Source organism: Hypanus sabinus, chromosome 7 (genome assembly GCF_030144855.1).
Source record: "Hypanus sabinus isolate sHypSab1 chromosome 7, sHypSab1.hap1, whole genome shotgun sequence".
Lineage (NCBI taxonomy): Eukaryota > Metazoa > Chordata > Chondrichthyes > Myliobatiformes > Dasyatidae > Hypanus > Hypanus sabinus.
In genome coordinates, this window is record NC_082712.1 from 65,527,844 (window position 1) to 65,555,126 (window position 27,283).

Here is a 27,283-nt window from a genome sequence, read left to right on the forward strand (position 1 = left end):
AGCCACTGTATAACGGCTGCCGAGGATGTAGAGGACAGCTTGGGCACCTCAGCATTCCATGAGTAGTAATCCACAGTAAGAAAATATTTGTCTCTTTTCAGCTTGAAAATTTCTGTGCCTGCAATCTGCCATGGAAAGTCTGGGAACCCTGTGGGATAAAGCTTCAGCATGATTCTTATGCAGTTTTCTTCATGCTTCACATTGCTTTACATAATCTCCCAGTTGTATGCTCGGACCGGGCCACCGCACAGATTGCCCTGCTGTTTGGTGACCTTTTTCTATGCCTTGATGTCCTTTGTGGATTTGACTGATGATTCTGGCATGCATAGAAGCAGGAATGATGCATCTGGAGCCCTTTAGCAGCAAACTGTCAAGAATGGTGAATGTGTCTCTTTCAAGCCAATGAGGCTTGATAAGAATGGTACGGTACAAGATCCATGGTACACAAAGGCTGTTGTAAATCTAGCCAAGAAGAAAAGAAGAGCTTACGAAAGGTTCAAAAAACTAGGTAATGATATGAATCTGGAAGATTATAAAGCTAGTAGGAAGGAGCTTAAGAATGAAATTATGAGAGCCAGAAAGGGCCATGAGAAGGACTTGGTGGTCAGGATTAAGGCAAACCCTAAGGCATTCTATAAGTATGTGAAGAGTAAGAGGATAAGACATGAGAGAATAGGACCAATCAAGTGTGACAATGAAAAAGTGTGTATGGAACTGGAGGAAATAGTGGAGGTACTTAATGTATACTTTGCTTCAGTATTCTCTATGGAAAAGGATCTTGGCAATTGTAGGGATGACTTGCAGTGGACTGAAAAGCACAAGAATGTAGATATTAAGAAAGAGGATGTACTGGAGCTTTTGGAAAGCATCAAGTTGGATAAGTCATCAGGACTGGACTGGATGTACCCCAGGCTACTGTGAGAAATGAGGAAGCGAGGGAGGAGATTGCTGAGCCTCTGGCAATGATCTTTGCATTATCAATGAGGATGGGAGAGGTTCCGAAGGATTAGAGGGTCGCGGATATTGTTCCCTTATTCAATAAAGGAAGTAGGGATAGCCCAGGAAATTATAGGCCAGTGAGTCTTACTTCAGTGGTTGGTAAGTTAATGGAAAAGATCCTGAGAGGCAGGATTTATGAACATTTGGAGAGGCATAATATGATTAGGAATAGTCAGCATGGCTTTGTCAAAGGCAGGTCGTGCCTTTCGAGCCTGATTGAATTTTTTGAGGATGTGACTAAACACATTGATGAAAGTAGAGCCATTGATGTAGTGTATATAGATTTCAGCAAGGCATTTGATAACGTAAGTAGGCATGGGATCCAAGGGGACCTTGCTCTGTGGATCCAGAACTGACTTGTCCACAGAAGGCAAAGAGTGTTGTAGACGGGTCATATTCTGCGTGGAGGCCGGTGACCAGTGGTGTGCCTCAGGGATCTCTTCTGGGACCCTTACTCTTCATGATTTTTATAAATGACCTGGATGAGGAAGTGGAGGGATGGGTTAGAAAATTTGCTGATGACATAAAGGTTGGGGGTGTTGTGGATAGTATGGAGAGCTGTCAGAGGTCACAACGGGACATTGATAGGATGCAAAACTGGGCTGAGAAGTGGCAGATGTAGTTCAACCCAGATAAGTATGAAGTGGTTCATTTTGGTAGGTCAAATATAATGTCAGAATATAGTATTAATGGGAAGACTCTTGGCAGTGTGGAGGATCAAAGGCATCTTAGGGTCTGAGTCCATAGGACACTCAAAGCTGCTACACAGGTTGACTCTATGGTTAAGAAGGCATACGCTGCATTGGCCTTCATCAATCGTGGGATTGAGTTTAAGGTCTAAGAGGTAATGTTGCAGCTATACAGGACCTTGGTGAGACCTCTCATGGAGTACTGTGCTCAATTCTGGTTGCCTCACTATAGGAAGGACGTGGACACCATAGAAAAGGTGCAGATGAGATTTACAAGGATGTTGCCTGGATTGGGGAGCATGCCTTATGAGGATAGGTTGGATGAACTCTGAGTTTTCTCCTGGAGTGATGGAGGATGGGAGGTGTCTTGATAAAGGTGTATAAGATGATGAGAGATATTGATCGTGTGGATAGTCAGAGGCTTTTCCCCAGGGCTGAAATGGCTAGCACAAGAGGGCACAGTTTTAAAGTGCTTGGAAGTAGGGGCAGAGGAGATATCACAGGTAAGTATTTTACACAGAGAGCGGTGAGTATGTGGAATGGGCTGCCGGCAGCGGTGGTGGAGGCGGAAACAATAGGGTCTTTTAAGAGACTCCTGGGTGGCTACATGGAGCTTACATGGCTGTGGGTAAAGCCTAATTAGTTCTAAGGTAGGAATGTGTTTGGCACAGCTTTGTGGGCCGAAGGGCCTGTATTGTGCTGTATGTTTTCTATGTTTCTCTTTTCAGTGTTTCTATGTTTCTAGGCCAGTAAGATCTCTGAGTTCTGAGTTGATTTTGGAATAGCTATCCAGTCATCCATACTCACAGTATTGCATGATCTCACTGCAGATTTGGACCTTTTTCAACTCAGTGAGAATTTGATCCCATTTACTCTGTGACGTAGGAAAGCTTTCATGTACCTGAGCTGAGTAGATGTTGATATCTTTCATGAGGGTGGAGTTAGCTTCCATCCTCTGACTTTTGTTTGCATGGAATCCTTGACAGAATACCTGGTGTGAAAGATTTGCCAGGGACATGTTCAATGTCATAACAATTTGTATAAGCCTCATTCTGAATCTTTGCAGATGTGGCGGTAAGTCATCCAAGTGTTTCAAGCTGAGGAGGCTGACAAGTGGCTTGTGGTCTCTTTCAAGTGGGAATTTAATGCCTATCAAGTAGCAGCTGAGGACTTCACAAGCCTACACAAGAGCCAGCATCCCCGTTTGATATTGGCGTAATGCTGTTCAATATGAACCAGTGCTTTTGTTGCATATGCCACTGGTTTCCGTACACCACTGCAGTATTGCTTGAGCATGTCCCCTAGGCCAAAGGTCTGCTGAGATCTTGGTTGCTTTGCTTGGATCAAAGAATGCCAATGTTGTTGGAGAGATAATCTCTGCTTTAAGTGATGAGAATGACTTCTTCTGTGATGCATCCCAGGTCCAAATGTTTCTCTGAGAGAGGAGGTCACATAGTGGCTTTGGTTCCTCTGTCAAGTCCAGAATGAACTTTCCCAGCTGATTTACCATGCCAAGGAAAATGCAGCGGATCCCTGACATATTTGTAGTTGGTTCCCTGCTCTGAACTCCTGCGAGTTTATCTGAATCTGGTTACCCTCTGTCTGAGGACAGTTGACGGCCTAAGAACTTCACCCCCAACCTTGCAAATTCACATTTCTTTTTGTTCAGGGTGATTTCAGCCCACTTCAGTTTCTCCAAGACAGATTCCACTCTTTTACCATTTTCCTCACTTAAGCATCTGAAGATGATTACTCTTTCCAGACACTCCAAAATTTGATCCATCCACATTGGTATGAGTTTAGCGGCTGATGAGATGCCAAAACAGAGTATTTTGTCAGCATAGGATTCATATGGTGTGATAAAGGTTGTGAGCTTAAAGGAGCTGAATGGATCTGCCAGAACCTTGAGTACGCATGCAGTTTGGTGAAACACTTTTGTCCACCCCGCATACCAAATGTGTTCTCAACAGAGGGCAAAATAAACTTCTTCCACCTCACTGTATATCGAGTTTTGTTAGATCAACACTGGTCCTCACTGTACCATCTGGCTTGAGAAGAGGAACAATACCTGCAGACCTGTCAGTAGGACTATTCACTCTCGTTATGATGTCATGCACCTACATTCTTTCAAGTTCAGCTTTGACCTTGTTTATCATTGGGACTGGTATATGGCTCGCTGTGGTCAGAGAAAAGAGGGTGTTACTCCTGGCCTCAGTTGGATAAGGTACTCTTCCTTCAGTAACCCCCAGGCCTGTGAACAACTGCAGGTACTACTTCCGGCACTGAACGCTGTTTACCAAATCCAATCTTGTAACGAGCTTCAGCTTTTCAATGGCACGCGGTCCCAGTAGTGGTGAGAAGAGATTCTGAACAACAAAAGCATCCACTTTCAACTGTTTTTCATTTTTATGCATTCCTTTCACACTGAATTTCCTTGGCCCCTGAGCACTTCCTTCCTTGGGTTTAGCATAACGCTTGTTTTCTTCATCAGTTTTATGAGCAGACATTCGGGGATGGCTGTGACATCTGCCCCAGTGTCCATTTTGAATGTCACCGCCTCATTTTGCAACTGAACCATAGTATACCAGCTTGGTCTATTTGAATCTAAAGCTTCAAGGAAAGTTCTTTGTCTGAATCATGATCTTCCTTGACCTCCTGAAGAATTGTTTTGAGTGACATTGGCTTTTAATGGCCAGCTGTATTGTATTGGTGGCATTTTAATTCTTTTGCTGGACAGAGCTCTTTGATGTGGAATGCAGACTTGCTACATCTCCTGCAGTTGGACATTTTACCTGCTCTTTGTTTTGCTTGTCTGTTTTGCTTGTGCCAATGCTCTGCTATCACTTCTTTCTGTTGTCTTTCTGACTGCACCTTTTCATACCCTTCTTTTTGTACAGATTCTAGCCTTCCTTCAGTTTCATTTTCATGCCCCAGTTCTATCTGTTACTGACAAACATTCTCACTCTGTTGGACCATAGTAATACCTTTCTCTAGTGTGAGACTTGCTGCAACTGAAGTCTCTCTGATAATTTGGTGTCTCGTACCTTGCCGACAATGCTGTCTCTAATGAGCTCATCTCTCAGATTTCCATATGCACAGTTGTCTGACAGGGCATACAATGCTGTGATTAAGTCATTTAGACTTTCATCTGGCTCATTTTTTTCAGAGTTAAACTTTGCCTTCTCATATTTCTTTGAATTTGTACTCCTTTAGCTGAGCATCTGTCAGTCCTAATCTACCCACTTTGTCACCAATGCGGTATATCAGTGTGCCTATTTGATTCTCTTCTGAAGCCCGCGTGAGATTGCTTGCATCCCTAAATCTCTCCAAGTGTCTGAGCCATCTCTCTAAGTCCCCTGGTTTAGAGAAATCAAATGACTCAGGGGACGGGGACCTTATTAGGTAAATAGATTAGCTACTGCAGGTATTTGCTCCATTCTCCTGCTTGTTTGTTATATTATTTTATTTACTTGGACTACAAAAGTCTTCTTTTCTCTTCCTGAGAGTTTGACTACCTTCCTTGATTTGTCTAATGTGTCTGTGTCTTTGTGCACTTCTGCAGGCTATTGGCCAACAAGAATATTACAATGTATCCATTTTTGGGTACAGCTTGAACGTGTTGCCTAGCAAACCAGGCCCTTTCTCAACTCATCCCTCAAGGTTAGCAAACTAGCATAGGCAGTTTATATTGATAAATCTCTGGATATTTTTCATTGATATATGCAAACAAGAAGAGTCTTAATGCAATTTCTTTCTTGCTGGGGATTTCACATGATCTGTAGCACCAATTCATTGATGATCAACCACTTCTGACACCATGTTGTATTCATTATTGAGGGATAGTGCAGAGCACACCAAGTCTGCAGCATGCAAGAAACTCAACTGAACTTTACTGACAACCATGCTTGTACAGTATGTGAACTCCTCCCATGATTGTGACAGCAATATTTTATATTCCGTCTAGGTAGCCTCTAACGCAATGGCATGAACATCAATTTCTCCAACCTTTAGTAAGTTCCCTCATTCCCTGTCCCTCTTCTTCTTTTCCCCACTCTGGCCCTCCTCTTATCTCTTCATCTCACCTGCCTACAATTCCCTCCTTTCCTTTCTGCCGTGGTCTATTCCCCTCTCCTATCAGATCCTCTCCTATCAGGTGTGTAGGTGGAACAGGTCAAAAGCTTTAATTTCCTCAGGGTGAATATCACAAATAACCAAGCAGAATCCACTGCCAAGAAGGCCTACCAGCTCCTTTACTTCCTGAGAAAGCTGAAGAAATTTGGCCTGTCCTCTAAATCCCTCACTAATTTTTATAGATGCACCATAGAAAGCATTTTTCTAGGGTGCATCACAACCTGGTATGGAAGTTGTCCTGTCCAAGACTGGGAGAAGCTGCAAAAGATTGTGAACACAGCCCAGCACATCGCACAAACCAATCTTTCATCCTTGTACTCACTTTACACCGCACGCTGTCGGAGCAGTGCTGCCAGGATAATCAAGGACACGACCCACCCAGACAACACACTTTTTGTCCCTCTTCCCTCTGGGAGAAGGTTCAGGAGTTTGAAGATTCATATGGCCAGGTTTGGGAACAGCTTCTTTCCAATTGTGATAAGACTGCTGAACGGATCCTGACCCGGATCTGGGCCTTACCTTCCAAATATCCGGACCTGATTTGCACTAGCTTATTTTCCCTTTTCTATTTTCTAATTATGATTTATAATTTAAATTTTTATTATACTTACTTTGATTTGTACTTCAGGGAGCGTGAAGCGCAGAATCAAATATCGCTATGATGATTGTACGCTCGAGTATCAGTTGTTTGGTGACAATAAAGTAAAGATCCCTTCTTCTCTAGCCCTTTAACTTTTCCATCACTTCCCATCTTCTTACTTCATCCCACCCCCCTCTCTACCCACCTGGCTTCATCTATCACTTTCTAGTTTGTACTCCCTCAATTTCCCTCACCTTCTTATTTCTCATTCCTTTCCAGTCATGATGAAGGGTCTGGCCCCGAAATGTTGATTGCTTATTCCCGCCCGTAGGTGCTGCGTGACCTGCTGAGTTCCTCCAGCGTTTTGTGTATGTTGCACCAGTAAAGGTTGCTTACGTGGATTTTCAGAAGGCCTTTGACAAGGTTCTGTACTTGAGGCTGCTAAAGAAGATATGAATCCATGGTATTACAGGAAAGATAATGGAAAGAAGATAGGCGGACTGTCAGAAGGCAAAGTGTGCAAATAAAGGAAGCATCTTCTGTTTGGCTTTTGGTGATGAGTGGAATTCTGCAGAGGTTCGTGCTGTGACCATAACCTTACACATTAAATGTCAATAACTTGGACGATGTAATTGATGGCTTTGTGGCCAAGTTTGTGGATGATATGAAAGTAGGTGATGAGGAAGCTGGGAGTCTGCAAGACTTAGATAGATTAGGAGAATGGGCAAAGAAGTGGCAGATGGAATATTGTGTAAGGAGGTATATTGTCATGCACTTTGGTAGAAAGAATAAAGACATATACTATTTTGTAATTGAGAGTGAATTCGGAAATCGTTAGGACAAAGAGACTTGACAGCCATCATGCAGGATCCTCTACAGGTTAACTTGCAGGTTGAGTTGATAGTGAGGAAAACAAATGATATGTTAGCATTCATTTTGAGAGGACTAGAATGTAACAGCAAGAATGAAATGCTGAGGCTTTATAGGGTGTAGGTGAGACTACATTTGAAATATAAATCAGCTGAATAGCCTAATTCTGCTCTTATTACTGATGGTCTTATAGTGTTGTGATTCCATCTACAAAAAGGTGTAGGATAGGTTTCTTGCAGAGCATTTCTACCCAGATTATTCCAACCTAATACTTTGGAGCATAGAAGGTTGAGGAGGGACTTGATAGAGGTGTTTAAAATAATGAGGGGGATAGATCGAGTTGACGTGGATAGGCTTTTTCCATTGAGAGTAGGGGAGATTCAAACAAGAAGACATGATTTGAGAGTAATCTAATAAAGTCTTTCTTCAAAGTTGCCTGGCCTATTCCTGTTTCTTATTTTCTTATCCTCATCTAGTCTGAAAGAGTAGGCAAATGGTGACATTATGAGCTCGCAGTCTGGGATTTCTATTTATTAAGTTTATTAGTTAGGACAGTGACTCCCGAGATGGGCTGGTAGTAGCAATACTCTCACCAATAGAGCACATTCAGGATGTTAACGTGGTTTGTGGCTGGCTCCAAGTGTAACATTTGCTACTGCATCTGAAGTTGCAGCCAGTCCATTTCATTTTAGTTCAGAATGTGCAGAGGAATGCATTTGGCCAGAAGCACTGCTTAAATGAACGGAGAAAAATTGGTTGACAATTGGCCAAGGTCCAAATTCAAATTGGTTCCTTTCAGCCATCCATTATAAAAGGAGATCATTAAAAATCAGGCCCTCTTTACTTAACATTCCATTCAGACCAGCAGGTGATGCAAGAATTAGGTTGATGCAACATACAATGATTTATTACTAATGCCTGGAGTAATTATGAATTAAGATGACAGTGTAATCACAATGAGCATCAAATTAATTTCACAGACACTGATTCCATCTATTAAAAGATGCAGGACTGCCTGGATAGCATTTACAGCCCAATTATTTCAGCCCAATATTTGTCTATGTAAGTCTTCTTTTGAAGTTACTGGACCAATTCCATACCATTGTTTTTCTGCTGAAATTACCTGACAGCAGAACTTGATGCTGGTGCAGATTCAGAATCAATGACAGATTTTTTTTGAAGTTTCCTTCACATAAGAAGGTTGCCTACCTAAGGAAAGGCATACATTTGTATAACACCTTTCATAATCTCAGCACTTCACAGGGTACTCTACTGTCAACTAAATTTTCACTTTAGTGTGGTCTCTGTCAAAAGTGGGAAGGGCAGCAACCAATTAGTAGACAGCAGAATTCCACAAATAACAATTTGATTAATCTCCAGAGACTAGCACTCTGAAATGTCAGCGAAGCTACCTTGGTAGGATGAGTAAAAAACAAACAAGAGGATTACTTAAATGGAAAGCCTATAGAATGTTACTGTATGTTGGGATCTGAGTTTGCTGCATATAAAACACAGAAATGTTTACACATGGTAAATGGTAGGGCATTGAAGAATGCAGTAGAACAGAGTGATCTAGGAATAATGGTGTGTAGTTCCCTGAAGGTGGAATCTCATGTAGATAGGGTGGTGAAGAAAGCTTTTGGTATGCTGGCCTTTATAAATCAGAGCATTGAGTATAGGAGTTGGGATGTAATGTTAAAATTGTACAAGGCATTGGTAAGGCCGAATTTGGAGTATTGTGTACAGTTCTGGTCACCGAATTATAGGAAAGATGTCAACAAAATAGAGCGAGTACAGAAAAGATTTACTAGAATGTTACCTGGGTTTCAGCTCCTAAGTTACAGGGAAAGGTTGAACAAGTTAGGTCTTTATTCTTTGGAGTGTAGAAGGTTGAGGGGGGACTTGATAGAGGTATTTAAAATAATGAGGGGGATAGATCAAGTTGACGTGGATAGGCTTTTTCCATTGAGAATAGGGGAGATTCAAACAAGAAGACATGATTTGAGAGTTAGGGGGCAAAAGTTTAAGGGTAACATGAGGGGGAATTTCTTTAGTGGTAGCTGTGTGGAATGCGCTTCCAGTAGAAGTGGTAGAGGCAGGTTTGGTATTGTCATTTAAAGTAAAATTGGATAGGTATATGGACAGGAAAGGAATGGAGGGTTATAAGCTGAGTGCAGGCCAGTGGAACTAGGTGAGAGTAAGCATCGGCATGGACTGAAAGGGCTGAGATGGCCTGTATCTGTGAGGTAATTTTTATATGGTTATATGTTATCATGCAGATGCAGGGTGGCGGGGTGGAGATATTTATCTATGAAAGGAGGTGTAAGGCACTCCTTCCCACCACTAGCCAGCATGTCACCCTTGCGCAAGGTGTGCCACCTGTTTGGCTCCCCAATCAGGGTCACGTAAAGTCATAGGGACAGGTCCTGGTTATGCGACCACTGATGCCAGGCAGACAATCTCTAAATGGTATTGATAATGGCTGGGGTCACCCATCTTCTAAAGTCACTGCCCAGAAGAAAGCAATGGCAAACCACTTCTGAGCAAAAATTTGCCAATAACAATCATGGTCATAAAGATCATGATCACCCATGTCATGACAGGGCACATAATGATGATGTTGATGACAGTAACTAATTGGGATGGCAAATGGTATCACAGAGGTTGGAGAAAGAAAATGGGAAAGTTTCTTCTGTGTTACGGAGCATTGGTACAACCACACCTGCCGTACTTCAGTTTTGGTTTTCAGATTTAAGGAGGTCCTTAGTTGCAGTGCAATCAGTACAGGAGAGGTTGAGTTCTGGACTGATGGGATGACATGGACAGAAAGGCTGAGTAAGTTGGATTTTATAAGAATTAAATTGGATATTACTGAAACTTGAGATTCTGAGGGCATCCAACAAGGTAGATTTCACACAGGTAGTGGATGTTTCCCCACTTGGAGAAACACAGAATTGGGAGATATAGTTTCTGCTCCTAGAGGAATATAGAACTGGGAGGTATAGCTGTCTCCCTCGTTAGGAATACTGAACCAGAAGATATAGTTACAGAATAAGGTTTCACTGATGTATGAAGATCAGGAGGTATTTCTTCTCTCAGAGGATAATGAATATTTGTACTTTCTTACCTCAGAAAGCAATAGGTGCTGTACTGTTGAATACACTCTAGACCAAGATAGACATTACTTTGGTCTACAGGGAAATCAGGACATAATGGGGAACAGACAGGAATGTTGAGCTTTGTGAAGCATGATTTCATTAAACAGCACAATATGTTCAAGAAACCATATGGCCTACAGATGTTCCAATTTCTTATCTTCTTATAGATAATCTGTTTTTAAGAGTTGATAATTCAGGCGAGAATTTTGCAAATAGTGAAGAGAATAACATTTAAAGAGTGCATGATGATGAATGTTGGTCAGGGAGCAAACTGAGTTTTGACCAGGACAATGTGATGAATATATACAGGGAACTGATGTGAATCACCATCATCAGCGATCACTTGTAGTCGAGTATGGTTCTTCTCCTGGGGGTTGTTCTGCTCATTTGTAGGCCTTACGATGACTGAAGAGGTGGTCCACAAGTCCTATTGAATTGTTGGTAGGTGTAGGCCATTGAGGTGGTGGATGTGGCTGATTAGGCTTTTCCCAGTCTCTCCTTACATTGAAGCTGTTTAGTCTCAGCGGCACAGTGAGGGTATTCTTCGAGTTGTGCAGTCCCTTCACGGATACTCCTTCTCCAGCTTCCCCTACCCTGTGCTAATTTCTCCCATTCATTCAGGTTGATGTGGCACTTCCTCAGGTGGGTCTTGATATTGTCCTTGAACTACTTTTTCTCTCTTCCAGGAGTGAGCATACAGATGATTGGCCAATCCATCGCAGTTGGTGTTGAGTCACGATTGTAACTATGGAGCTAATGTTAGCTTCCTCCGGGATGCTGGAGTTAGTACGCCTGTTCTTCCAGCTAACTCTCAGAATCTTTCAGAGGCATCTTTGATTGGAAGTTTCTAGGAATTTGATGTGCCTGCTGTATGTTGTCCATGACTCCACTCCATATAGCAAGGAGGGAAGGACTAAAGCTTTATAGACCAGAAGCTTAATGTTGGTCTTGATATTCTGATCTTCAAAAACCCTCTTTCTCAGCCTGGCAAAAGTTCCACTTGCACAACCTATTCAGCAATTTATTTCAAGGTCAATGTTGGCTCTTGAAAAAAGAAGGCTGCCAAGATATGGGAAATAATTAGTGTTCTCCAGGGGATGTTGTCAACTTGGATGGTTGGAGGTTTAGGAGCTTGATCTGAAGCAGGTTAGTACATGTCTTGTTTTTTTTTGATGTTTAGATCAAATCTCAGGAGCGTGTATGCTCTGGCAAGAGTATTCATTATGCACTGCAGATCCTCCTCAGAGTGAGCGATGAGGGTATTGTCATCTGCATAATGGAAGTAGTTGACACCTTGCTCTTTGCTTTGAACCTGTTAAAGTTAAAGAACCCCCCATCCATCCTGTGGAGAATCTGGACTCCTTGTGGGAGGTTTTAGCCTGTGAGGTGAAGAATGGTTACAATGAAAATGGCAGAGTTGAGCGAATGATGCACCCCTTAAGAGGTGCTGTTCAGAGCCACTGTTGCTGATGACTGCTGCACTCATGTTATTGTGTAAGAGCTGCAGGATCTTGAGCTATTTCTCTGGACACCCAATTTTGGACAGTACCACCCAAAGGACAGGATGATTTACAGAGCCAAATGATTTTGTAAGGTCTATAAAGGCCATATAAATGGGAGTTTTTGTTCCTGGGCTTTCTCCTGCAATTAATGTGTTGTAAGAATCATGTCAGATGTCCCTCTGACTGGATGGATGTGAATAAGAGCCAGGCACAGGATGAATGTTAGCCCTGGAGCTAAACAAAAGTTGGGATGATAATAGGTAGGACACCAGAATTAATGTTGCCTGGGTAATGGAGAAAATGCTAGCCAGGGTCCCAGGATGAATGTTGTTTAGGGCATTGTAATGAAGGTTTCCTAAACCACAGGACAAATGTTGCTCACTGTATAGGGGGAATGGAGAATGGAATTGTACCCAGGGAGTAGAACAAATGTTGGCTAGGTCACCAAGTGAATGTTAGATAGGGTACAGAATTCAATATTGTAGAATGGATGGGCTAAATCTTACCAAGAGAACCACAACAAAAGTTACCACAAAGTGCAGGATGAATATTCCTGAGATGAACCTCTTACTACCCAGGCTGGATTCACAACAGAATTGAAGCCACTTTTAACTCCACAGAAGTCGTTGCATTTAATGAACAAATCAGCTAACTAATCCTTTCATGTTCTTTGAGTTGTAAATAATGGAAGACAATATGGCTTTCAGACACACAGTGCATGTAAAAGACTTCTGAAATTACAGTCTTCGTTACAACGTAAAAATTTGAAAATAATTATAAAAACTCCTGGAACCATTAAAAGTGACGGATGATGCTCAGGCATCAAGCCAACTATGACATATCAGTGGCAAGATTTATATCCCCACAGAGCTCCCTTGCAAGCTGTTTGGGGAAATAAAAAGATAATCAAAGTTACTTTCCTATTGAGATTGGGAAATTAATGATGCTGGAAATATATTCACCATGTATTAAACCAACAGAGAAAATGAACAGATTTGAGAAAGCAACACTGATAATAGGTAGTCCTTAAGACAAAAAGACTTGAACCACATTTTTTTTTTCAGTTTATTTTACAAAGCCCATTATGGGCTGATAAAGGACCTTTGACCTGAAATGTTAACTCTGTTTCTCTTTCTACAGTTCCTGTCTGAACCTCTAAGGGCCTCCACCACAACCTATGCTTCTTTCAGATTTTGAGCATCTGTTGGCTTTTTAGATTTTCATCGAAAATGTACTTACTCAATCCCCACCAAATTAAACGACTGATCTAGAAAACTGGACAATTGTATGTACAGACCAAATATTTATTGCATGGTAGTTGCAAATATCAACTTGATTCAGTGTCTTTTGCTGTTAAATTAGATAGTCGCACATTTAGATTAATTTGTAACTCAAACTGACACTTCTGTTCAGCAGTGATGGTTGTGCTATATCACCACAGGAGATACCCTCCTTGCAAGATATTCAGTGGAAGCTCTGTTTCCTTATTCAGGTTATCAAGCAAATGACACAGTTTTAAAAAATTAAATTTTTGTTGATGTCCTGACCAAGAGTTATACCTGACCAAAAATAGAAAGGGATAGTATTTCATCATTACCAATCTGGAAAAAAGGAGAATTGTATTTCCATTCAAGCAAAACCAACTTAGTTTCAGAGCAATGAAAACAGGATGTAGACATGATATGTAGGGTAAATGAAAACTTCTCAGACTAACTTGAATTTTAGCTCATTATAATTAATGGGACCTTGCTGTGAGTAATTGGCTATTGTAGTTCTAATACTGTAGCAAATACTCTTCAAAAGTAGGTCACTGACCAGAAAGCACCTTAGGACATCCTAAGAACATAAAAGTCAGCAGCTAAATGTAAATTCTTTCTTCATCAGATCAAGCTTAATGGTCGAAATCAACTAAATTTGGACGATCTAATAAATTTTTAATATATCCCAGAGCTAGTTTGATATAAACTCTTTTACTTATTTCTCAATCTACTGCTTCAACAGTTGAATCTATGAGTCTGGAGTAATAATTCAGTGAAGAAAACCGATCTTCAGCATGATCTGAATTTCAGACCAATTAACAATAAATTTTCTTATTGATTAGTGCTAACCACTAGTGGACTGATATGTTAAGGCCAATGATTTCCTTGTAGTAAAAGCTCAAGGAGTTAGCTGTGCAACCAAATAAAACATCAGAATCCAGCAGGTTCCGCTACAACAAAGAGGAATTTGTAAAAGAGGGACCATAGGATCTAGGTAGTCTGAACATACACAGAGTAGATGTACTCACTCCCAGCATTGGCAAGCAATAGTAATGCCACTGAGAAAAGAATCCCATCTCTCAATGCTGAGAAATCACACCACCCACCTCCAGCTCTCACTAAGCTGTGGGCAGTTCATTGCTGGAATCAAACCAGCTTCCTGACACAGCAATGGGGAGGGCTAGACTCACCTCAGGTTCCCTGCACAGCAGTGCTGCCCGTAACACACGTCTGACCTCATGATTGTTTCCAGTACTTGTTTTTTAACCTGAAATTTTAATTCTGTTTCTCTCCACAGATACTGCCTGGCTTGCTGAGTATTTCCAGCAATTTCCAGCATCTGCTTTCCAGAAAATTTCACTTATCATGATGACTCTATGATTAATGCCATTACTAATTACACTCTTCAAGGCAGTGAATCTTACCTTGAAAGAAACTGGCCTGATGTTATGTTAATTTCTTCCCAATGCATGCAGTTCGTTGTAGTTGGAATGAGTGCCAAATCTGGTCTGACATAGGCTGCAGTGGTTACTGCTCTGGCTATCAGTTCCAATGCATCCTGTACATAGTTGTGGAAAACAGGTTCAGTCGTTTTACCATGGGCCAACAGACCCATGGGAAATCCCTCAGTCCTTAGCTCCTCCACATTTTGAGAGTCACCTAGAATCCAATGGTGTTCTGCCAGCGTCAATCCATAGTTTGTTGCCAACTGGAAAATCTTTTGGAAGTGATCAATATCACAGCCAAAAGTGATGATGGACAAAGACACCTCTTTAGCTGCAGCCAAGTACCCTTGCAGGTAACTGAGAAAATCATTGTCATCACTGTCTTCTGTGATGTTGAAAATGGTCCCGAGGTGAAACTTGGAATTGTTATACAAAAGGCTGAGGAAGTTGGTCACATTCCACTCTTGGCACAGAACCAGGCTGACGTCGTACCAACTATTCATCGTCAGGAGAAAAATAAGAATGTCTGCGTGGGTGGGGTGAGAATTTTCCAGGCTCATCTGCAGATGGAGGGGATTCTGTATCAATCAATAAAAAGAATAGATCAGCACAAAAAAATCAAACTTCCAGTGTGTTTTTAATCTGTGGAATTCAAACCAGTGTAAATTTGATTGAGTGGATACTGTGATGATTCTCCCTTAGATGGGGGCTAGGTGAGGGAACACATGGAACAAGGTTGGTGGAGTGGAGCTAAAATTAAGAGCCATAGTCTAAGAGGTAAGGGAATGATCTTTTAAGGCTGCACTGTACCTTCAGAACTGCAGTTGAGAAATATTTAGATTATCTGCAAAAGTTATACGACTGGGGAAAGATTAAATAAACTATGATCTTTTTAATGGTAGGACAGATGAAGTAGCTGAATGGCTTACCTCTGCTCCTATTTTATGTTTTCATGAATGTTTTTGAATTAATTACTAATATATCTTTAATACCCCTGTGTACTAATGATGCCAAAGCAAATTTTAATTTCTATAAAACTGTGTTATATTAGATTTTGTAAAACATTCACTGAATGTCTGGAAGGTCAAAATGACAATTAAGCTCTTTCTGAACTCTTAGCATCCAGGGTCGATTCTCTGTTAGTGAGAAATGTTTGCCGAGTGTCTGTCAAGTGTTTTGATGGTTGGCTTGATAAATTGGTTTTGTTTGGATTCAGGCTTATTGTTTATATGTAGACATTAATGTTCTTTTGTAAGTCCAAAGGTATGTTGTGTCCAAAACATTTGATGAATTAGTGGTTGAAGAGTGAACATTAAAATGTCTAATTGACTTATGAGGGTAAGCAGAACACAGTGTTTAATGGATACAGGCTTGAAAATAAAAACAGGCCAAGTTAATGTAAGAAAAAAGAGTTTGTCTATTTCTGCATCTCTCTGCCTTGTGAAGCTACTGAATATATTGGGTTGCCTTTCCTGGTTTTGTTGGACTTCACCAAGGGCCAGAAATCATAATCGGTGCCTGGGACCCAAGGGTTGTTTCATGAGTGAATTGGAGTTTAGAGATCCCTGATAACAGCAACAATGATGTGATGACAAACAATTGTGAGCGCTGAAGTTTTTTGTGCCTTGCAGCAATCTATGTGGAAATCTTCAAGACTTGCTATTTTGTGTGGTTTATTTTTGCTTTCTATTTTATAATAATAAATTAGGCTTAAGTTACTTTGTTATGGTTGTAGGCTTATTACAACTTCTCCTGAACTCTTGAATTATTGGGTCTGGCTAATCCAGCACATCACACTTTGGCACTACGAGCGGGTCCAGAAAGCTATGGAAGTGGACAAGCAAGTCGAGTCAAATCATACCCATGACTTATCAGGTCCTGGATGGATGGATAACTGAGGATTGTGGATCATTGGTTAATGTTCTGGCATGTGGAGTCCTCTTAAAAGTTGGAAGAAGGTATTTGTTGAATTGCCTGTGCATTATCACAATGCCTTAGGTGTAAAGCTTTTGCTTCAAAGAGGAATTCTTATCTCAAGTGGGGTGGATTTTTTTGACTGTGAGGGACTTCCTTGGTCTGACCTGGTGCTCATCCCCAGGTACTTGAAAATATTTTGGGAATTGATTTGTTAAAGTGAACTTCCATCATGACACCCTTTGGCAAATTTGCTTTTTTTTGTATTAAGATTGTGTCTATTCTGGTTGGAAAGGCAAAATGGGAATCTGTCTTTATACCCTTGTCATTTCAAATAGCAGTTGTCGAGCAATATCATATCCTGTGAGAGCACAAAGAAATCATTCAGACAGTCAAATTCCTTTTAAACTTGGGGAGGAGCGGGGCTTCGAATTGCCCTATCTCCTTACAAAAGCCCTTTATAGACAGTTCAGAAACCAGATGGTTCATAACATATGACAATTGATTATTGCCAGTTAACTCGGTTTGCCCCTCCACTGGCCACAGCTATTCTAGACATTGTGACCCTGATTGAGGACCTTTCCTGTGGGACTGACAGTTATTATGCTGTTATTGATTTGGCTATATTGACTGCTCAGCAATAGGGATTTCTTCTCCATCTCTATTGCTGAACAGTCCCAAGATCAGTTTTACATGGAAGGGCCTTCAGTTCACCTTTACACAACTTCCACAGGGAAATAATCCATAGTCCTACTGCTTGCCATAGTGTGTTGGCATGGGACTTGCATGAGTATGTTGTACTCCTCAGCGTTAAGGTAGCTGACTATATAGATTATGTGGCATTGCAGGGATCCTCTGAAACGGAGGTTTCCGAAGCCCTTTATACTTTGATTGATCACGTGCAATTCAGGGATGGGGAAATTAACCCCCATAAAATACAGGGCCCAGCTACAATGGACTAAGGCTGTTAGAATAATTCTGATAAGGTCAGAAATAAGATCCTAGACATAGCACCCCCTACGACAAAACAAGAAGCCAACGTTTTGTTGGCATCACATATCCCATTTGACTTTGCTCCTCCAACCCTTGTAAGCCATGACCAGAAAGACATTTTGTTTTGTATGGGACCTCGAGCAGCAATCAGCTTTTGAGGCTGCAAAGGAGGCTGTCACCATGGCCTATCCGTCACCTCATGAGTGGGCCTCCCCTTTGAACTGCAAGTTTCTGTTAAAGATGATGTGGCTCTCTGGAGCCTGTGGCAGAAGTGTGAAGGAAAAAAATATGGCTTTGGGTTTTGGAACCTGAAAGCTTCCTGATACTGCTACCTGATACACTACATCTGAGAAACAACTTCTTGCCTGCTACTGCGTTTTGATAAAGACTGAAACACAGATGGGAGATTCTCTCATCCCTCTCCGCCCTGCCCTTCTCATTATGGGATGTGTACTCTCTGACACACTCAGTTCAATTGTCAAGTGGAAGTAGTATTTCTGAACAAGCATCAAAGAGACTGGACAGAATTAATAAAACGCATGAACTAGTTGCTGAGTTCCCTCAGGCTATGTCACCCATGGCTGATCCTAGTCTGGTTGAAGTTTTGCCTGTTCCATTTTTTCTTCATGACCCCTGCTCAGCATCAGGCGGCTTGGTTCACCAACAGCTCTCCGATATGGAAGAATGGTCATTGTTGTTTGAAGGCTGTTGCCTTTAACTCCTTACCCAACAAGTTCCTTAGGAGGAATGATGGGTCAAGTCAATATGCAGAGCTTGCCGCAGTGCATAGAGTTATTATGTATGATATTGAAGGAGCCCATATTAATACTGATTCTAGGGCTGTTTCTAATGGGCGTGCTGTCTGCTTACCTCATTGAAACCAACAGTTGTCTACTGTTATGGAGTGCCCATTTGGGGAGCAGAGTAATGGAAAGACATTTAGAATCAATCATCATCTAGTACCATTGCCACTTACCATGTCGATGAACATATGAAAGATGATTTGCCAATGACAAGGTTTAGCAACAGTGCTGAAAAACTCACCTGTGTTGACACAGTGACACCTCACTCTCAGCTAAGTGCTAAACTTGTCCCTACACCTCCTCTCTTACCACCATTCAGGGCCCCAAAGTGACGCAACACTTCACTTGTGAGTCTGTCGGGGTCATCTGTTGCATCCGGTGCTCCCGGTGCAGCCTGCTCTACATTGCTTCTTCGAGCACCTCCACTCGATCTGTCACAACAGACAGGATCTCCCGGTTGCCACCCACGTCACATTCCCATTTGGATATGTCCATACATGGCCTCCTCTACTGCCATGATGAGGCCAAACTCAGAATGGAGGAGCAACACCTCATATACTGTCTGGGTAGTCTCCAGCCCTTTGGCATGAACTTTGAATTCTCCAACTTCCAGTAACTCCCTACCCCTCTATTTCCCCATCCTAGTTTCATTCTGCCTCCTCCTCCAGCTGCCTATCACCTCCCTCATGGTTCAGTCTCCTTCTACTACCCATAGTGCTTTCCCCTTACATTCCTTCTTCACCTTTCCTGGCTATCCCCTCCCCCACCCCTTGATCTTTCCCCTTACGGGTTTTTCACCTGGCACCTACAAGCCTTCGCCTTCCCACCCTCCCCTCACCTTCTTTATAGGGCCCCTGCCCCCTCCCTCTTCAGTCCTGATGAAGGGTCTCGGCCCGAAATGTTGACTGTTCGTTTCCTCGGATGCTGTCCGACCTGCTGAGTTCCTCCAGCGTGTTTTGCATGGGGGGTTATTTCTTCCCAATGATGTATCTTTAGGAATTAAGATCCAACAGTTTTTATAATGACCGTTGGCTAATATTCACCGGGGGCATGCCCCTGCTCAGATTTGGTAAGTAGATTATGATGGTCCCCTTCATTTACAGAAACAATTCCAGTAACCCCTCTCTGTGGTAAACACTTATTCTGGTCTTTTGATGGCAACCCTTACTGTTAAAACTAATCAGGATGGTACCTACAGAGATTAAACCATCTTGTTTCTGTATACATTATTCCCCTTGAAATTCAATCTGATAATGACTTTAATATTTTGCGTTCCGTGGTACAAGAGTGGGGTGTCTATAATGTTGTTTGGTGGGTCTTCCATGACTGTTATTATCCTCAGGTAAGTGGTCTGAGTGAACAAATAAATGGCCTTTTAAAACAGCAAATTTGTTTACTTATTCTAACCATACCTTACCTGGATGGTTACCTGTCCTTCTCCATGATTTGTATAATTTGAGGAACAGTCCCTTGAAAGGAGGTACTAACTTTTTGTTGATGACAGGACAATCGATTCCTTGTGTTCCTGATGGCACAACTGAATGCGCTGATAGAGAGTCGATTCAGTTCTGCAAGGGGGAGGGTAAAGTGTTTCTGACATACCCTCTTCCGCTCCAATGGAGGGTGAGATTATCACCCATGGACAAGGAAATATACACACTGGGTGATGGTATGAGGACAGACCCATCATGTGTATGTGGATAATAGTAAACTGACAGACAGAAAATGAAAATATTTCTACCTCTTTGTCCGTTTATGATTTTAAAAGTTCCCGCCTAAATGATTTTGTTTTAATGCTTGTTTTGTGTTTTGTTGGACACCAGACTTCTGTTGAGACCCAACAAGCCATGGATAATCTTGTTATTTGTGAAAATTATGTTCGTTTTGGGGCAAGGTATACATTAGGTGATATACGCTAATTGGGACGCCTTAAGTGTGAGGGAATGCTGTAAACCCAGAGTAACTGGCCTCATAAGACATTTTCCTGTGAAACAAGCAAAGTACCAAATTGATTGTAATTTGACTCTTGCATCCCTGGTCACAATGTAGAGTTGGTAAATCTTACTCATTCTGTTTGAATTATCAACAAAATGTTCTTAATATCTCTTAGGAATGAGGGCATTAATATTTTAATGTGAATGCTGAGGTTAATCCTTGGATCTGTAATGATTTCTCATATTTTAATAATGGTCATAATCTTAGTTTTAATCATTCAAGGAATATTAATAAGTATTCTTCATTTTAAGCAGAAGGAAGAGTTCTATGTGTTTTTAACCTGCCAGACATTCAAGGGGTGAAGTATGTTCTATGAGGTTTTATAAAACATTAGATGAATGTCTGGAAGGTGAAAATGACAGTTTAGACCCATCTGAACTCTTAGCATGTGGGGTCTATACATCTGTTGGTGAGTGATGTCAGAAAAGAATAAACAGTGGACGTTTCTGGCCGAGACTCTTCATCAGGAACGTTGACTCCTTCCACAGATGCTGCCTGGCCTGCTGAGCTCCTCCAGCATCTTGTGTGTGTTGCTTTGGATTTCTAGCATCTGCAAATTTACTTGTGTTGATGGATTCTTTTGTGGATGAAGAGTGATCATTAAAATGTCTAATTGATAGATAAGGGTACGCTGAATATTGTCTTAATAGACAAGGATGAGTTTGAACAACAAAAACAGACTGAATTAATATAAGAGCAAAGAATTTATCTGTTTCTGGATCTCTCTGCCTTATGAAGTACGTGGGCTGCCTTTCCCAGTTTCATCGGACTTCACCATGGGCCAGAAATCATGATCAGTGCCTAGGACCCAGGGGTGGCTTCACGAGAGAATCGGAATTTGGAGTTGGAATAAAGTGGTGACTAAGAATTGTGAGCCCTGAAATCTTTGTGCCTTGCAGAAACTTGGTATGTAGTATTTAGCATGGTTTATTGTGCTTTCTATTTTATCATAATAAATTAGGTTTAATTTACTTTGTTGTATGTATATGCTACCACATTTCATGGATACTTTTGGGTCTGTTTAATTCAGCCTATTATAGTAACACAATGAGTTTTATGTCTCATATGTTGCTAAATTAGGAGACTGTGATCTTTAACCAATATTAAACCATTTACATTAGTGTATTTTCCTCTTTGTGTTAGGCACTCAACCAGTATGAGCATTGAATAGGTTGTCATGAAAAGGAGATGAAGAGAGCAGCAGACAAAGCTCCCACTGGAAACTAATGCATTACAACGGGTGCAACATTCAGATAACTTTGTTAATTCTTATTTGAGTCTCTTTTCAGGAATTATGCTTGATGCAGAGAGAGAAACGAGAATGAAGATAATCATTTAATTTAACAGAGTCAGAAAATGATACGAAGAGTCTGAACAATTTTATCAAGTTAATAGGTATTTATAGCAATGAGATTTTCCCTTTGGTCTTTGTCAGTGTTTGAACTTTGAGGTCATTAAAATATTTTCACAGGGCTGGAGAGGTTATCTTCAAGTCAGCATTTTTAATCCTAGAAGTGAAGTGGGTGGGGCTGACAAGAATGGCAAGACAGAGAGGAGGATGGCCATTCACAAGTGCACTTTGGAATAAAGTGACCCTATTTTTAGCAGCAATGTTCTAAAACAGCTTTGCAATCAGAATGATGCAATTATGCATGCACCCAAATTGAAAAACACATCATCCACAGACACCATGATTAGTGACAGAATGTGTCTGGTCGAATGTACAGATGTACAGGATTGAGTGAGTTGACCTGACAACCAGCATCCAAGATCAAAACTATTGATTTTCTATGATGTAGTGCTGGAAAAGGCAGTGTTACAGTGACCTAATTTCAAGGTAATTACCTTCCTTGAATAGATCACTTCCTAAAACAACTGGGAGCGAGCTCCATATTTTAACTTTCCTTGCACTAACACACAGTTTACACATAACTGCAGATGCACATTGACAGTAGAATTTCTCTTTCCATTGCAGAGTGTTAATAGGTTCAATAGTACCTTGCAATTGTGCAACTTGAATTAAGAGCAGTAACCCTATCAACTTGAACTTTTCATTTAGAACAAAATTGCTCAAGACTTTATCTGACCTTCCTTTATAAAGATCATCTGTACTTCCAGGACACAAGAAAATAATTGCGTGCAAGATAGTTTCTCAGGTGTTAAAAACATCTGTTGTCATTGTATTTGAAAGCTGGTGTGCCTGCAAAAGCAGAGAAAGAACACATCAATTATTTCTGTAAGTTTGAAATGGATTTTCTTAAATAAAAGCATTCGCTTTCCTTACTGCTGTATCTTGCTCTCACAAGTATATGTGTGTCCTTTTTAAGGGTTGACTGAATGTTGAATTAGTGTCATTGGAAAAGATCACCTTTGGAGATATAATTTTAGAAATTGTTCATATTTAAATATTTCCCAGTGAGATTTTTAACTAGTCTCAAAAATGACCCATACTTAAAAAATGTACTTGACCTTTAAAAGTCCAAAGAATAGTGGTGTAATGATTCAATGATTTGAAGGTTAGTTCCATTTTAAAAATCATGCTCACAGCAATGTGGTGCTTAAGTGGTTATGACAAAAGATGAGGCCTCAGAAAAAATGATTAAGGGAATTTATGCAAACTACCAGAAACTCTGTTCTGATGAAGAGTCATTAACTTGAAAAGTTAATTCTGTTTCTTTTTCCACAGATGCTGTTTGACCTCCTGAGTGTACCCAGCATTTTCAGCATTTATTTCAAAATCCTGGGGCGAAATTTGTTAGGTCTGTCCAGAAAGAATTCCTGACACAATATGTAGAGAGGCTGTCTGGAGAGATCATACTGTATCTGGTAATAGACATTGAACCTGCAAACTTCACAGATCCCTCAGGGTTGAGCATTTCAAAGACAGTGACCACAGCTCCATGACCTTTACCATAGTTTTGGACAGGGATAGGAACAGGTAGTATGTTTATGGGAAAGTATTTAATTGAGGGAGAGTGAATTGTGATGCTATTTGGCAGGAATCTGGGAGTATAAATTGGAAATAGATATACTCAGTGAAATGTACAATGGGAATGTGGAAGCCCTTTAGGGAGCAAATGCATGGGGTTCTTGGTAGAATTGTCCCACTGAGACAAGGAAACGATGCTAGGACGAAGGAGCCATAGTTGTCAAGAGATGTAGAATATCTAGTTGAGAAGAAGAAAGATGCTTGCTTAGGGTTTAAAAAGCAAGGATCAGACAGAGCTCTTCAAAGTTACAAGGTAGCCAGAAAGGAGCTTAAGAGATAGAAGGTTTCATTAAAAGGCCTTGGTGCATAGCATTAAGGAAAACCTCAAAGCGTTTTACAGGTACATGAAGAACATAAGGATGAATAGAGTGAGAATAGACCAATTAGGAATCATGTGCTTAGAGTCAGAGGAGATAGGGAAGGTCTTTACTGAAAACTTTGCTCAGTATTCACCAGTGAGAGGGATCTTGACAAATGTGAGGTCAACGTAGAACAGTCTAATGAACTAACATATCAATGTTAAAAAAAAAGATGTGCTGGAACTTTTGAAAAACATTAGAATAGGTAAGTCATAAACACAAGAGATTCTGCAGATGCTGGAAATCCAGAGCAACACACACAAAATGCTAGAGGAACTCAGCAGGTCAGGTAGCATGTATGGAAATGAATAAACAGTCAACATTTTGGGCCAGGACCTTTCAACTGGATAGGCAAGTCCCCTGGCCTGAAAAAGATATACATGAGGTTAGTAAGGAAGAGATTGCTGTAACATTGCAGATGATGTTTGCGTCCTCACTGGCCACAGGAGTAGTGCCAGAAAATTTGTGGGTGGCAAATATTATCCCTTTGTTCAAGAAAGGTGGAAGGGATGATCCTGGAAGTATAGACCAGGGTGATTTATGTAAGTGGTGGGCAACCTATTGGAGGGATTCTTTGAAACAGAGCATTTGGAAAAGCATATTCTGATTAGAGATTGTCAACATGGCTTTGTAAGGGGCAGGCATGCCTTACATGGATGACTGCATACTTTGAGGAAGTGACAAAACATATTTAAGAAGGTAGAACGGTAGATGTGGTGTGTATGGATTTTAGAAAGGTGCTTGACAAAGTTTCCCAGGATAGGCTCATTTAGAAAATCAGGAAGCATGGGATCCAGGGAAACCTGGCTGCTTCGATTCAGAATTGGCTTGAACACATAAAGCAGAGGGTTGTAGTAGATGGAGTGTATTCTGCCTAGAGGTTGCTGACCACAGGCATTTGTTCTGGGACTCCTGTTCTTAGTGAGGAATTGGAAGGGTAGGTTAGTAAGTTTACAGATGACACAGACTTGTTGGTGTTATAGATAGTGTAGAAGATTGTCATAGGTTACAAAGATGCATTGATAGGGCAAAGAGCTGGGCTGACAAGTGGCAGGTGGAGCTCAATTCAGAAAACTGTGAATGATTGAATTTGGAAGGTTGAACTTCAAAGTAGAATACAGGATTAATGGCAAGTTTCTTAACAGTGTGGAGAAGCAGAGGGATCTTGGGGTTCATGCCCACAGGTCACAAAACATTGCAGTGCAAGTCAAGAGTGTTGGTAAGAAGTTGCATGGAGTGTTGGCCTTCATTAATCAGGGACTGAGTTCAAGAGGCACAAGATAACCCAGTAAATTATAGACCAGTGAGTCTTACTTCAGCGGTGGGCAAATTGTTGAAGATCCTGAGAAGCAGGATTTATGGCCATTTGGAGAGATATAATCTGATTAAGGATAGTCAGCATGGTTTTGTCAAGGACGTGTCATCCCTTACAAGTTTGATTGAATTCTTTGAGGATGTAACAAAACACACTGATGAAAGTAGAACAGCGGATGTAGTGTATATAGATTTCAGCAAGGCATTTGTAAGGTTCCCCATGCAAGGCTCATTCAGAAAATAAGGAGGCTTGGGATCCAAGGAGACATTGCTTTGTGGATCCAGAATTGTCTTGCCACAGAAGGCAAAGGATGGTTGTAGATAGTTTGTATTCTGCATAGAGGTTGGTGACCAGTGGTGTTCCATAGTGATCTGTTCTGGGACACTTCCTCTTTCTGATTTTTATAAATGACCTGGATAAAGAAGTAGAAGGATGTGTTAGTAATTTTGCTGATAACACAAAGGTTAGGGGTGTTGTGGATTGTCTGAAGGGTTGTCAAAAGTTACAGCGGGACATTGATAGGATACAGAACTGGGCTGAGAAGTGGTAGATGGAGTTCAACCCAGATAAGTGTGAAGTGGCTCACTTCAGTAGGTCAAATTTGAAGACAGAATATAGTACTAGAGGCAAGACTCTTGGCAGTGTGGAAAATCAGAAAGATCTTGGGGTCCGTGTCCATAGGATCCTCAAAGCTGCTGCTCAGGTTCTCAGTGTTGTTAAGAAGGCATATGGTATGTTGACCTTCATCAACTGTGGGATTAAGTTCAAGAGCTGTGAGGTAATGTTACGGCTATATAAGACCTTGGTCAGACCCACTTGGAGTACCGTGTTCTGTTCTAAACACCTCACTGCAGGAAGGATGGCAATACTATAGAGAGAGTGCAGTGTAGGTTTTACAAGGCTGTTGCCTGGATTGCCTGTTGCCTTATGAGAATTGGTTGAGTAAACTTGGCCTTTTCTCCTTTGAGCGATGAAGGATGAGAGGTGACCTGATACAGCTGTATAAGATGATGAGAGGTACTGATCATGTGGATAGTCAGGAGCCTTTTCCCAAGACAGAAATGGCAAACACGAGGGGTCATAGTTTTAAGGTGCTTGGAAGCAGGTACACAGGGGATGTCAGGGGTAAGTTTTTCCCACAGAGGGTGGTGGGTACGCGGAATGCACTGCCTGCAATTCAGTTAGACACGGAAACAATAAGGTCTTTTAAGAGACTCTTAGATAGGTACATGGAGCTTAAAAAAATAGAAGACTCTGCAGTACGATAATTCTAGGCAGTGTCTAGAGTGAGTAGGTTACAAGGTTAGCACAATATTGTGGGCCGAAGGGCTTGTATTTTGCTGTAGATTTCTATGTTCTATAGTGTTGCAGCTCCATAAAACTCAGGTTAGATCACATTTGGAATATTGTGTTCAGTTCTGGTTCCCCTATTTAGGATGGATGTGGACATTTAAAAGAGGTTGCAGAAGAGATTTACCAGTATCTGCCTAGATTGGACAGCATGTCTTATGAGGATGGTTTGAGTGAGCTAAGAATTTTTCTCTTTGGAGAGAAGGAGGCTGAGTGATCACTTGATAGAGATGTACAAGATGATGAGGCACAGATTGAGGGAGCAGGTAGAAACTATTTCCAGGTGGAAATGGCTAATATGAGGGGATATTTCTTTAATGTGCTTGGAGGGAAGTATAAGTGAAATGTCAGCGGTAGTGTTTTTTTTTACACAGAGAATGGTGGGTGCATTCCACACGTTGTTAGGGTTGGCGGTAGAGAGAAATACGTTAGAGACAGTTACAAGAATCATAGGCACACATATGATGAAAGAAAAATGGAGGGCTATGTGGGAAAGAAAGGTTAGATTTTTCACAGTTAGTTTAAAGGACTGGTTTAACATCATGGGCAGAAGGGCCTGTACTGTCATATGTTCTAAGTAACTTTCTATTTAGAGACTCGCAAATGACTGAAGATCTGGAGAACAACAAATATGCTGAAGGAACTCAGCAGGCTGACCAGCATTTTTTATGAGCAAAGGAATTGACAATGATCCAGGTCAAAACCCTGCACCAAGACAGAGTGGAGATTTGAGATGGCGGGTATATAGAGGAGAAGGGGAGTGGCTAGAAAGGATGCTGAGGCAATTGGTGGACTGAGAAAGGGTGCAAGATGACAAGCAGTTAGTGCCAGGTAGGGGAGGTGATCATGTTTAGAGGTAGAAGATAGTAGCAGGTGACTGACAGATAGAGGCAGACAAAGAGAGAGACAGAGAGGAGAAAGAAAATGAATCA

General features: G+C 41.2%; 1 protein-coding gene across 1 annotated transcript in view; it reads right to left on the bottom strand.

The window, feature by feature from the left end:
• Nucleotides 1-27,283, bottom strand: part of grin3a (glutamate receptor, ionotropic, N-methyl-D-aspartate 3A) — a 181,970-nt gene that overhangs the window by 106,042 nt on the left and 48,645 nt on the right. Inside the window, exon 2 of the mRNA XM_059973853.1 lies at nucleotides 14,613-15,211. Coding sequence (XP_059829836.1) covers nucleotides 14,613-15,211 — 599 coding nt within the window. The remainder of the gene's footprint in view (nucleotides 1-14,612; nucleotides 15,212-27,283) is intronic.